Source organism: Chelonoidis abingdonii, chromosome 20 (genome assembly GCF_003597395.2).
Source record: "Chelonoidis abingdonii isolate Lonesome George chromosome 20, CheloAbing_2.0, whole genome shotgun sequence".
Lineage (NCBI taxonomy): Eukaryota > Metazoa > Chordata > Testudines > Testudinidae > Chelonoidis > Chelonoidis abingdonii.
The window spans coordinates 2830786-2843445 of record NC_133788.1 but is presented as its reverse complement, the minus strand read 5'-3'; the positions used below and the strand labels follow the sequence as shown (position 1 = coordinate 2843445).

Below are 12660 nucleotides of genomic sequence, written 5' to 3'. Positions count from 1 at the left end.
CAGCACCTTTGCCGAGGAAGCGGGACAAAGGAATCAGCCGCAGGTCAGTTTGGGTTTTGGGGCTGTGTGGACGGAATTCAGGGTATCCTAGCTAGGATCCAAGCACCCTGAAAGCCCAGAAGGACTGGATGGAGGGGTCCTGACTGTGCCTGCAAACTCTGCTGTAACCTGCGTTCCTGTTGTCCAATAAACCTTCTGTTTTACTGGCTGGCTATAAGTCACTGTGGGGTCCCAAAAGAGGGGTGCAGGGCCGGACTTCCCCAGGCTCCGTGACACCCGTGCTATAGGTTGCCTACCCCTGGTGTAGATGTATCCTAAATGGGATTAGGGCCTGAGTACTTCTAAATCTGGGTTAGTTCTATCTGAGACACAGCGTGTGGTAAATGGATAGAACATTATCTTGGTCCTCAGTGCATCTTCGTGAACGTTTCCAACGCTACCACTTGTAACTGCGAACAGTTCCATGTGTTGTGGCGTCATGAGCAGTAGGATATTGAAATGGAGGGCAGGGCTTCATAGAATTGTGAGGTAACCCGTGCTGCTTGTTGATCTAAAGAACAAATCCTGCCTGACACACTTGATGGCTTTTTAGGTAGAATTATAAAACTAGAGAATAAAAGTGGCATAGTATGTGTGATATAACTGAATTTGAGTGGCACATTTTTAATGTCTGTCCAAAATGTACAAAAATTCAAATAGACTTGGAGAAAACCAGTATCATCTGGAGTGAAAACTAGCTGAAGGACTACAAATGAGAACCAAGGTGGGGGAAGGTAATATCCTTTATTGGATCGTCTATTGGTGAGAGAGACAAGCGTTCGAGCTACACAGAGCTCTTCTTCGAGTCTTGTTAAATGAGAATGTAGAGCTGAAGGAAGAATCCAATGACTGGTGCAGAGTTTGGAGATGATGATAAAGACTGAACCATGTTAATCTAGAATAAGATGAAAACCTAGGTGATGTGAGGATCAATAAACACCACAAAAAACTCAGATTGGAAAAACAGACAAAAAGTAACAAACGGATTAGAAAAATGCCAGCTAATGCTTTAAACCCAAAAATTTGGCGAGCAGAAGAAAGCAGAGAAGCCGTAATGCTGAAGAGACCTGGGTGGGATGGGGCACAGCAAATTAGGTAGGGGTTTATAGTGCATTGTGGTGGCTTCTTGTACAAATATGTCAGAGTAAGGGGATGACATTCAGGTGTACCTGCATTCATTTCTGGGCACCTCAATCCCAAAAAGCTATTGACCAATTTAGAAAGGAGTAATCAAAGAGGAACAGAAATGATCATGGGTCTAGGAGTATTGGCGGTTTTTTAATAGAGTTGAATCACCTGTATCTTGGCAAACTAAGGTGGGAACTATCTGCAAGTATATGATGGGTATAAATGTTAGTGAAGGGAAAGTTACTCAGTGGACTACAAGGGTAAATAAAGGCTAGATTGGAGTCCATAACATTTAGAGATGGGATTCCCTTTCAGGCCACGGGTGAGGCTGGTGAAGGATATTATGGGAACTTCACTCTTACTGTGCTCCGTGTATTGAGCTGTGAATAAATACAGAATTATTTCAGAGCCAGTAACGTCAATCATAAATCACAAGTGTCTGAGAATCAACCAGGTTTTAAGCAGATACAGCCAATCAGTTTAGTCAAACGACATTAATGGTTAGTGTTTGAATATTGCTGATTGTGGTTTTCATTCTAGAATCCTCTGCAGATGAAAGGAACGGTTCCATAACTGGAAGGAAGCTACCTCTAGCCCGCAAACATTGCATCCGTGCTTTGGGAGGAAGGGGGACGGACCATCATTTCATTGGAGAGCTTGGAATTGAGGAGGCTGCAAACCTGTTCTCAGTTTTATATGTACAACGTGTTTTTCCAGATATTAGTTCCTGTTTGTGAAATCTTGAGTCTCCATCTTTGAAAATAAGATTAAACTCTGCTGTAGAAAAGGAGAGACTGCTCCTCGGGCTTTACTCTCTCTCATTAATGGAGCCCTGGATTATTCACGGAAGCTGATATTGACTTTATTTTGAAGCAGACTTTTTCTCAGTCTTCTCCGACCTCTTCCAAGTTTTGGGCTGCTCAGAGGAAATATGTCAATAAAAGTAGGATGCCAGGGAATTTGTATTTACGCAGCTTGTTCTTAGACTAATTATGTTTAAAATTTGGTTTTGTTTTGAAAAAATAAATGGATCTCTGGAAAAGAATCCGAGCAGGACTGGTCCCAGTTTATTGTCCAAGAGTGATTTTTTTAAAAAAGCTAAAGTGAGGAATCAGAATTTGAAAACATGATTTGGTTTGTTTTGCCAACTTGCTGCCTCGCTTGTTAGGCAATACAGCATATTATGCTTTATGAACATTCTCGTGCATATTGATGCTAAATCCCAAATTACTTCAGAGTATACCTCTTACCTATTCCCCTTCCCCCAAATATCAGCTCTCCCCACGTAGTTCATGTAGATTTCCTTGAATTGTTTTGGAATGGCTCTGCCTTGCAGAGTGACTGAGTTGTTAAATGTAGATTTGAATGCATGCTAATGAACAACATACAGCCAGTACAAAATCGGTAAGAAACCTTACAAAAGTTCCATGGAAGGGGAAACTGGCATAGCAGAACGTACTGCTCCCACCCTGTACGGCCTAGCTCATGCCCTCTGGACATTGCGCATCAATGGTAAGGCAGTGAGCAGGGTGTGAAGGAGAATTGCTCCTGGTGAATGCACATTCCAGAGGCTGCTTGCCAAGAAAGAAACCTCTTGAGCTTTCTCAACCTGTCTTTCTCCATCTTCACAAGCACCTTCTGGTTCTTGTATTCCACATGAACAACAAAGTTTTATTGACTGACTTAAAAATCAGCAAGCAAAGACAGTACGCTGATAAGTTAGGGTGCCAAAAGATTTCATCTGTCCAAGTCTTGTAAGCGCAGTACTAAATATTTAATTTATAGCACGATTAACTTATGGTAAACTTCATTGCTTATGGAGAAAGTACGTCCCTCAATCCTATTTGGCTAGACAGAGGGTCAAATTCTCCCCCGTGTCATGATGTAATTCTCTCATTGATCTCCAGTGACAGTTGCACCTGTCTCACTCAGCGTAAAACTGGGCCCAAAATGAAAGTGTGTATGGACTTGGTGGATATTAGCTCATTAGGAAAGAAGTTTAAACTAGGCAGAACAGTTCAGACGTTCATATCTGCTTCTTTTAAAGGATCAGAGAAGGTTAAAACTCTCTTTGGGGAGAAGGAAAATGCATCTATGTAGTAGTTTGGGCTAATAACTGCCCTAATTTGTAATAGATTTAGGGACTTGACTCATGTTAGGTCTTGATTAATAGCACATTGCAGGAATCCACAACTGAACTCCGTATGGTGCACGCCAGGAAGGCTTAGCTGGGTCATTAGTTGTGAGTTACGAAGCCAACACAAATGTAGATAAAATTGTAAACGTGAATTGTCATTTCTGTTTTGTGTGTGTCTGATCTTGCTTCACTTGACAGATTTTTCTAAAGGGCCCAGTAACGACTGAGACTTAATCTTACTCCTTGTCCTAACTGTTCTTTTGTCAGATGTACTGTGCAGCCAGCGTCTCAAGCAAGTTCTATTTTAGCTCTGTTTGCCATTTTCTTTCAGGATGATAAATATTAGGGGGTCACATTTCTTTTCGGCACTGATAGGTTTGAAGAAACAGGTTGATACCAAAGATGTTAAAATGAGTCTTGTAGATTTTATTGATTAGACACTAGGTGGCAATATATCCCTCCTCTTCATAAATACAAGCAACTTTTATGGGTGAGTGTGTAACAGACTTTATATTTTGCTGAATATTAATAATAATTTCTACAAATTGTTCTGATCACTTCCTTGATCAGAAGCTGATGGCCATTCCCTGCCAGAATCGGAGAGCTTTCGTATCTCATGACGCCACATGAGGACAAGAGACATTCTTGAAGAAGGCACATGTGTAATGGAGTTCCACTGCATAGCTACCTATGTCTTCAGCAGCAGGAGTTTTCCCACTACGCTTCCAGACCTTATCCCAGCAGCCAGCTCCGTCCAGCTTTGTCACTGTAGGAAAGCCACCATGCCAGCGATTGTGGTTAATGAACACAGGTGCTGTAAAGCTCGGGATGAAAACCTACTGAATCTTTGTCAGTATTTGACTCCATCTTATGCAAAGGTTGAATCTGCTGACTACTAAATTTATATGCTGTGATTCACAGAGTCTAAGGCCTGAATCCTGCAGAAATCTCAAGCCGATGCTTAACATTATGCACGTGAATAGGCTGTTCAATGGGCCCACTCAGCGTGTATAAAGTTAGGCAGTGATCTCAGGCCTCAGGATTGAGCCTAGGTCCAGGAGGTGACCCCTGTGATCATTTGCTGCCTGGCACAGGCCATAGAATTTCACACACTAATTCCTGCAGTGAAAGGACTTATCCTTTGGGGGGAGAGGTTCACAAGAGGATTTAGGCACCATTCACAAATCGGAGGAAGATGCAGAGTTATCCCTTCCCCCTTACGTCCAGTGATTAGGGCACCCACCTGGAGCACAGACTTGAACCCGGGTATCCCTATCATAGGTGAGTGCTCTGGGCGCAAGGCTATTGTTTATTTTGGGGTGGGGGTCTCCGTCTCTCCTGCAGGAGCTGTTCCACTTGGTATCAATTAAACATTCATCGGAGCAGGACCTGGAACCCAAGTGTCTCCTGACCCAGGTGAGTGCCGTAACTACCAAACTAGACTCATTCTCGCTCGGTGGCTCAGTGAATATTTATACAAAGGGGAGCAGCTTCTGGAGACTCGTCCCAGAACAGCAAACAGCTTGGTGGTTAGGAAGCGGGGTGGGGTTTAAACCTGAGTCTTCTAAATGCCAGGTGAGGGCCCTAACTATTAGGATGTTAGGCTGGGGGGTGAATTGCTGTTTTCTGCTCAGTGAAACACTTTTTGACTCCAAACTGTTTTGTGTCTGAAGTTTCAGTTAATCAAAAATAGTGGAAAAATTCAAGTTTTCAGTTGACCTGAAACAAAACAAAACAAAAAAAAATTTAAAAAAAAAAAAAAAAACTGCCAGGGAACCAATAAAAGAGTTATTCTCCCGTCTCTACCAGTGGATTACCTAGAGCACATCCCTAGGGAGACAGTTAATCTATGGATTTAAAGACCTCCATGTGATTTAACTAGAGCTTGCCCAAAAATACCAGTTATTTCCTGCAGGAAATGTAGATAATTTCTCTTCTGAAATTTACTATATTTTTTTTCGGTTTCCCCACAAAAAAACAAAACAAAAAAAATGAAGAAAAATGAAAAATTCTACCAAAACCCAGACAACTTTATTGAGAATTTTAGGTTTTTGTTTTTTTGTCATGAACCCAGAAACCTCTGACCAAAATGAAAGATTTCCATGAAAATTTTAATTTTGATCAAAAAGCTGTCTTTCATTAAAAGAAAATGTTTTTGATGAAAAACTTCAACCAGCTGTAGAATTAACCGCATCCCTTGGTATGCTGTTCCAAGAGTTTGTTACCTTCACCAGTCAAAAGTTGTATTACTTCCCATTTGGATTTTTCTAATGTTAACGTCTGGCCCTGATATCTGGTTATGCCTTTTGTCTGCTAAATTAAGAGACACATAATATCAGCTATATTTTCCCTGTGTAGCTACTTGACCTTGTCCAAAAGACCAGGACGCAGTCTGCTCCCACTTCTACCCTGCAGTCTGTGAAGTGGAGATGAAACGTATTAATTCTAAAAAGTGAACTAACACGTTGGTTCTTATGTGCCTGAGAGATGAGTCAGTATTTCCTGGTTATTGCCAGCTCTTGCAAATTGCTTCTTTGCTAGTAACCATATAAAGAAATATAATGCAAATGTAAATAAAACTGAAATTACTAGTGCTTGAATACAATGGTGTCTTGGTTTTCAACAGCTGGCATCCAGAGTAAGCTAATGTACCAGCTACATGATACCTCACATTGTCCCCCATTTCTGAGGTGGGGTCAGCAGGCTCTGTCTTCTAGATGACAGGTAAGCAAAAGATTTGGCATGGCAATGTCCCCACTGCCTTCCATGCTTAGAAGGTTGCATTCTTCCCAGCTCACCACCCCTGTGACTGTTTGGCCATGGAAGATCAAAGCACCAACATGCTTTAGCTGACTACCAGCACTGTAACTACGTGGTCACTGAGGGCGAGAACTCATTCCTTTCCAAACAGCAGGTCAAAGACGTGGAATGCTTGAGTGGGTGACGGTCTAAGCTTGGCATGAACATACTCAGTAGGGGCTGGAAAACCATGAAAGTTTCCCCAGTACCCATTCATCTTTGACTACGGCACCCGGAATCTGAGCTTAGATCTCCTCTACTTGCAGAGACTGTCAGGAGGTGCAGACATCTAGCTAAGAACTCTGAATTGTCCATTTTATTTGTTGAATATTCTAATCTAAGTTGCTCCACTTTGACCGTCTGGGGAGACAGTGTCATCTAGTGGCTAGGGCACTGGCGTGGCAATCTGAAGCCCTCAGTTCTAGTCTGGCTTTGCCACTGGTGTCCTGCCTGACCTTGCACAAGCGACGAGGCCTCTCTGAGGTTCCTTTCCCCTCCCAACCTTCATCCGTCGTGTTTATTTGGAGTAGAATTGTCTCTGCAGCACCTAGCATGCGGAGACCTCTCGGCACTGCCGTAATAGAAATAACGCTGCTCTGCCTGTTCGCGTATGACTGTAGGGACTCTAATAGCTAATGATCGTCTTCCCCTGTGGCCGTGGCCAGTGCTGGAGTGCTCAGTGTCACAGCAGGCCGCAGGCTCTGCTGGAGGGAGAGGAAGTGAACCAAAGGTGTTTTGTTTTGCCTTTAAAGCAGTTTTCCAGTATAATTTTACACTGGAGCAGGAGCCCAGGAGTAACAGCCCAGTGCCCCGTGGGGCCCTCAAAAAGCGAGGTGTGTATCTCAGGCAGTTATCCCAGTGCGTCTCCCCTCTCTGCTCACTTGCATCCAGAGCTGGAGGGACGGGGAAATTCAGCCACTTGTCGCTTGATGCGACCTGTCTCTTTCCCAGATTCGTTGTAGTCGCCTCTCACTGCTTCCTCTTCTCGGAGCTGGTCAAATCTCTGTCACTGCTGGGATTTCCCAGGCCGCCTGCGCGGCCGGGCTGTAGCATAGGCTGTTTGAGAAGCCGTGCCTTTTACTCTCGGCTGCCGTTTCTGAAACTCAGCAGAGCGGAAACTGCTCACTGGCGCCAGCTGACTCACTGCTGTGAACCCCAGAACTGGCACCTTGAGCGCTACTATTTTTGCATGTTCTGTTCTCCCCCTCCCCTGGTTTGTGTTGGCAGTTGCTGGAGAATGAAGCTGATTTAATTGGCAGTTGTGTTTTGTGGCCAGGGTGTTATGAAAAGGTTTTCTGTCTCTCTCTGTAAGTTACACTGACTGTGTTTTCTTTCTTAATATAATATTCACTTCATTATTAGCTGAAAGAGGTTCTTTTGCAGAAAAAAGTCTCTCTTCCAAAAATATAAGTTTCTTCATGCCGCAGTATTCTGAGGGCTGGGCTTTTCGGGTGGAAGGGAAGTGAGAAACCTGATGGTATCTGTGATTTAAACAGAAATTCCTTTCTTTCCCAGGGTGGTGGAACACTGCCCCACTGTGCTGCTACCGCTACTGGCTGCAAAATCGGCTGCACCCTCGTGCCTTCTCCCAAACGGCAATGGAGCGGGGGTTTTTTTTTGTATGTGAGGAATGGGGTTCTCTGAGGGCAAATTCAGAGGAGATCTGTGCAGGTCGGTTTTGGGGTTCACTTGCTTTTTTTCTGTCACCGGTTTTCCCTGTTGTTGTATGTTGGTCTAAGGGGGATTTTTCTCTTTGGAGCAGAGATGCATGTGGTTGTCTGCTGCCGGCATTGTCCATTGGACTGAAATCTGGCATTTCCTGACACGACTTGATCACGCATCATTGGGGCTCAACCTCAGGAAATACCGTGTGCACTTCACAGGGTTACTCAGCTCATTCCTTTACTAGGTGGTAAAGACATTTCCTGCATCAGCAGGGTTTAGGGGGATGGAGCTTCGTTACATGTATTTTATTGAAATCCATTCTCCTTTTAAAAGAGACTGATGCAGTGAAGGCTTTCTTGCCTTGAAGAATGCAACGGCAAGGCTATGCAAGGTGGCGTTTCCAGCTCAGTAGCTAGTTCTAACCCATTCTCTGGGAAAGCCACAAACCCCATGGCCTGTGGGTGGGGGGTGAAAAGGGCTGGAGAACCTTTCAGGCCTGCTGTGGGGCCTCGGGTGGTTCATTGTCCACAGAGCATCCAGTCTTGCGCAGCCCAAGAGAAACATCGAGGTCTCAGGCACACACGCAGGCTGGAGGCCTTGCTTAATCCAGGGGTTAACGGGTTTGTTTTCATCTCGTGTTCTTGCTGAAGTGCAGGCCAGCCAGGGGAGGAGAGAGCGCTCACATCCTGAGACGGTTTTGTTTGTTGAGTTAGTCAGTGCTTGACACATTCAGGTCGTTTTGCATGGTCTGATAAACTTGAGGCTCCAGCCTCAGAAATGCCTCTTCAACCAGGCCACGTGGAAAGGGAGCCGGGGTCCTGGCCATGGCCCTGAGAGCAGCAGGCTAACGCTGGGCAAACCTTTGTGTGTTTGCTGTAAATGGTACACAGCAGCTGGCAGTTCACCTTTTGGAGGGGTGGAAACTACTTGACTGCATCATGCTTATCAACAGCTTCCTGCTGGGCTCTGCCATGTCACTCGTGCCATTTGCATGGAGACGCTGATGTCAGTATAGGGCTGGGTCTGGACAGATTGAATGTAAAATGTGCCACCAGTGGAAAATGGCCAAGACAGCTCAGCACAAGGTGTGACTTTGGGGAGACCTGGCTTCCTTGAAAGCCCTGTTCTCTGTGGCCCATGGAGGTTCCTGGTTTTGTATTGGCTTTGGGAATGGGCAGGGAGTGCAGACAGTGGATGTAGCTAACCAGGGGGGTACATGTCTGATGTAGAGTTTGGCCACCAGCCGGAAGTCAGAGTGATGTTCGTTACTGCCACAGGCTGGATTTGAACAAAATGCTGACCAGGTAGTGATCCTTCACTGGTCTCCAGGCGGCTTTTCTCAGAAACTTCCCTCGTAGCTGGACATGGCTGAGGAGTGAACGGGACATGGACCTGACCCCATTTCTCATGCACGCAGGTGACCTGGCCTTGGCCATGTGCAGCTGCTCCAGCTGTTGAGCCCAGAGAAGTCTCTTCCACCCCCACCCCCCCCGGAAGAGCCAGCTCTATTGCTCGTGAGCTTGTCTCAGCTTGAAGGTGTCTCTGTACACGCCTGACACGAACAGGATTGAATATACTGTGCACTCTACATTGAGTAGGGTATTGTAACCTTAGAGAAGGATCTGGGATTGGCTTCTCAATGCTCCAGTGAGAAGTGCATGAGAAATACCATGGCGAAAGGTTTTTCACAAAGCCCTTAATAGACTAGACTCTCAAACAAAAGCAGGCGCTGCAAGAAGGAATCAAAGGCTGAGAGAGACAGTTGCCGGGGTGCAGCTCCTCTGACAGGCCTTCCGCCAGAGGGGTTACACTGGGGCAACTCACCAGGGGGTTGTGAACTTGGGTCGGAGTTAATCATTCAGAGCTTTGCTTTCTAAGGATTTTTAGAACTTGGCCCCAAGTAAAATTGTGCTGCCGGCTGCCACCAGCCGCACAGGATCCAGCGAAGAGGAAGCTACCTACACAACTCGTCTTCCTTTAAGTGTTCAAAAAAGAAAATGGCTTGGTCTATTTTTAATTATGAAAGTGAGCAAATGGAAAATGCCTTTGGATCAGTAGAACTCACACCTGCTGTGATTTTAAGAAATTAAATGATTCAACTATTTTTTTTTTTTTTTTTAGGACTTTGGGCTAACACCCCCCTGCCCCCCTTAAAGCCTCCAAGACATTTGTCTTTGAAAGATGGTTACTGTACACGGACAGGAACGAGTACAAGGCCCCTGTGCCTATCAAGAGAGCTCAATCAGTGTGACTAGTAGGTACAGCTTTCGTTACAACCGCTGGGATTGGATATGTGAAGGACGTCGGCTCTCGTGGTTCAGAACCCAAGACAAGCATTGACTCTGGCCTTAAGAAGAAATGTCTCTTAGGGACACATTATTGCAGAATTCGGCGGCAGCATCTAGTTTTGGCCACTCTAGGACAAGAGTCTAGCCCTGACCCACTGTTCTGAGCCTGCTCTGGAATTCCTGCGTTCTTCCCTCTGCCTTGGGCCTAGAGAGGCCTCTGGGGGGCCATGTCTGCCGGCCCCGCCTCACCCTGCATGATATGCCTGTTGATTTTGTGTTCTCAAACCCCTTCCCTGAGAGGTCGTGCTCTCAATGTGTCCTAATGCAGTCGGCCTGTGCAGCAACTGGTGTTTGGTCTAACTCATATCAAGTATCGGACTGTTCCTGCATCCATGACTCGTTCCGCTCTCATCCCGTTAGATCTCGCAAGCTCAGCAGGGTTGATCCAGACCAGTACTTGGATGGCATGCTTTCCAGGAGCGCCTAGGTGCCCCGTTTAGAATATGGCCTCCCCCCAAGTCTGTACGGAGCTCTACCTGGGCATGCCATGGTGCTGCTGGAGATCAACAAATCTCTAAGTAAACAAACAAATAAAAAAATGGGTCTGAAGGTTTATGCCGGTTAAAGCTCTCATGGCGCTTTCCACAAGCTGAATGAGGGTGGTTTTAACATTCAGGCCGTGACCTACTTGTGTTCCCCCTGCAGTCTGAGTTCTAGCTCATTTTCATCCCTGTACTCTCCTGAGCACTGCACAAATGTCCCTTCACAACCTCCCTGTGAGGCAGGGACAGAGTAGTCCCATTTTACAGACCGACAGACTGAGGCACAGAGAGACTGCTGCCCAGATGCTCCAGGCTCCGAACTTCCACAGATTGCAGGATCTGGGCCTAATGACTCTCCCACCGTCATGCAGAAAGTCTGTGGCAGAGCAGGGAATTGACCCTAGGTGTCCTCCAGGGCCTTTGACACAACTACTTTGGCTGTGCTTTTCCTTCACTTTCTGTCCTCAAGTATTGTGCAGTGTTGCTGTGTGCTGTTAAATCAGCTGGCATGTTCCACTTGAGAAGTGGCTGCATTTCTGTAGTGGGTAAAGTGTCCCCCTAGCTCTTGATTATCTATTTCATAACCATGCTGAGATACAATTAATGTTTTATACATGCTTGGAACTCCTCAAATGAAAGGCATGGAGCAGCGTATAGCGGTAGTATTTTACAAGCACATATTTCTTCTTCTTCTTTTAAAGGAATGTAAACACACACAACCCCCCATTGTGCCTGGCTTCAAAAATGCAGAAGCCAAGTGAATGTGTTTCTTTTCCCTGTGGTCAGCTATGATCATTCTTTACAATCCCGTGAAATGCATTAGGGACGGTCCCATGTAATTATGATCATTCAAGAATGAGGCGTAATTGGTAAAAATTAGCAGTTGTTTCAGTGAACGTCTGTTTGCTTTTGCTACTGATGCCGATTTCTGTGGCACAGATGACCTGGTCATCTCCTTCCCCATGCTGCGAAAACCCTCTTGTGTGTACCTCTCCAGTACAAATGCTCTTTAAGGGTAGAGTTAAAGCTAGTTATTTATAGGCTGTGAACAGAAAGAACCTCCTTAGAATGTTATGGTTTAAGAAGAGCTTTAGCATCTAAAGCTCAGAAAACTGCGTTAACTTGCCCAGCCAGTCTGGGCAGACTCCATATTTGTGACCCGTATCCTGGCCTACTGTCCCCCTGATGGGCATATATGAAGTATTTTATAGCAGCTCACAAACTCGGGGTCCTTGGCATTGCACTGGGTTGAACTTCCCCCTGTATGTTGAAAGGGGGAGTGGATGAAAACGCATCTGTGTGGCCCGTGGATGGAGAATAGCGTCTAAGGGCTTGTTTTCACTGCGGTATGAGTTAGCACAAGTTATAACTCTAGTGCTGCGCCTCACTTGGGTCCTGGCTGTGCACACAACCCTTCACTGGAGTGCAATGGTGTGTTTAACTCCAGCTGACTGGCCTGAGAGAGGGGATAAGCTAGTGAAGCATGACCACTCTGTAGTGTGTATGCAGCTTGGCGCCACCCAAGTCCTGCTGGTTCTCCACTTCTTTCCCACAATTCCCCAGGTGCCCAGAAAGGACGGGCAAGTTCTCCCACAGTTCACTTGGCAAGAGTTCCCAGAGCAGCTCTACCTACTGCAGTAGTAAGAACCCTGGGATTTCCCCACACGGCTGAGTGCCACCTATGAGCGAGTGCAGCCTCCGTCTGAATGCAGCAGCTCGATATGCTTCTGCCGTGTGGGCGCACTCTCTCGAACCAGGCTGACTGGAGAGGAGTAACCCGAGTGTTTATAACTCCAGTTAACTTTGCCCGAAGACAGACCCTAAGAGTAATATCAGGAGGGTGAGTGAAGTCAATCCAGGGGGTTTCTCATCTATTCATTGGCTTCTCTGGCTCCTAGTGCAACGGGGCTGGGATGGGGTGTCGCTGGGAGCAGTGTGGAGGGTAAAGGAAGTGTGACAAAGTTCCTCCTCTACCTTGGTGGGTCCTGTGCTTATTGGCAGATTTGCTCGCCTCCGTGATCTTCCCCACAGTCTGGGTCAGCTCCTCCTGTGTCTGATCAGG

The 12660-nt window shown here is 45.9% G+C and overlaps 1 protein-coding gene across 1 annotated transcript in view; it reads left to right on the top strand.

The window, feature by feature from the left end:
- The window catches only part of FKBP6 (FKBP prolyl isomerase family member 6 (inactive)), a 45608-nt gene extending 43385 nt beyond the window's left edge, over nt 1-2223 (top strand). The window contains exon 8 of the mRNA XM_075059560.1: nt 1708-2223. Coding sequence (XP_074915661.1) covers nt 1708-1740 — 33 coding nt within the window. The 3' untranslated portion in view covers nt 1741-2223. The remainder of the gene's footprint in view (nt 1-1707) is intronic.
- Nucleotides 2224-12660: the final 10437 nt, after the last annotated feature.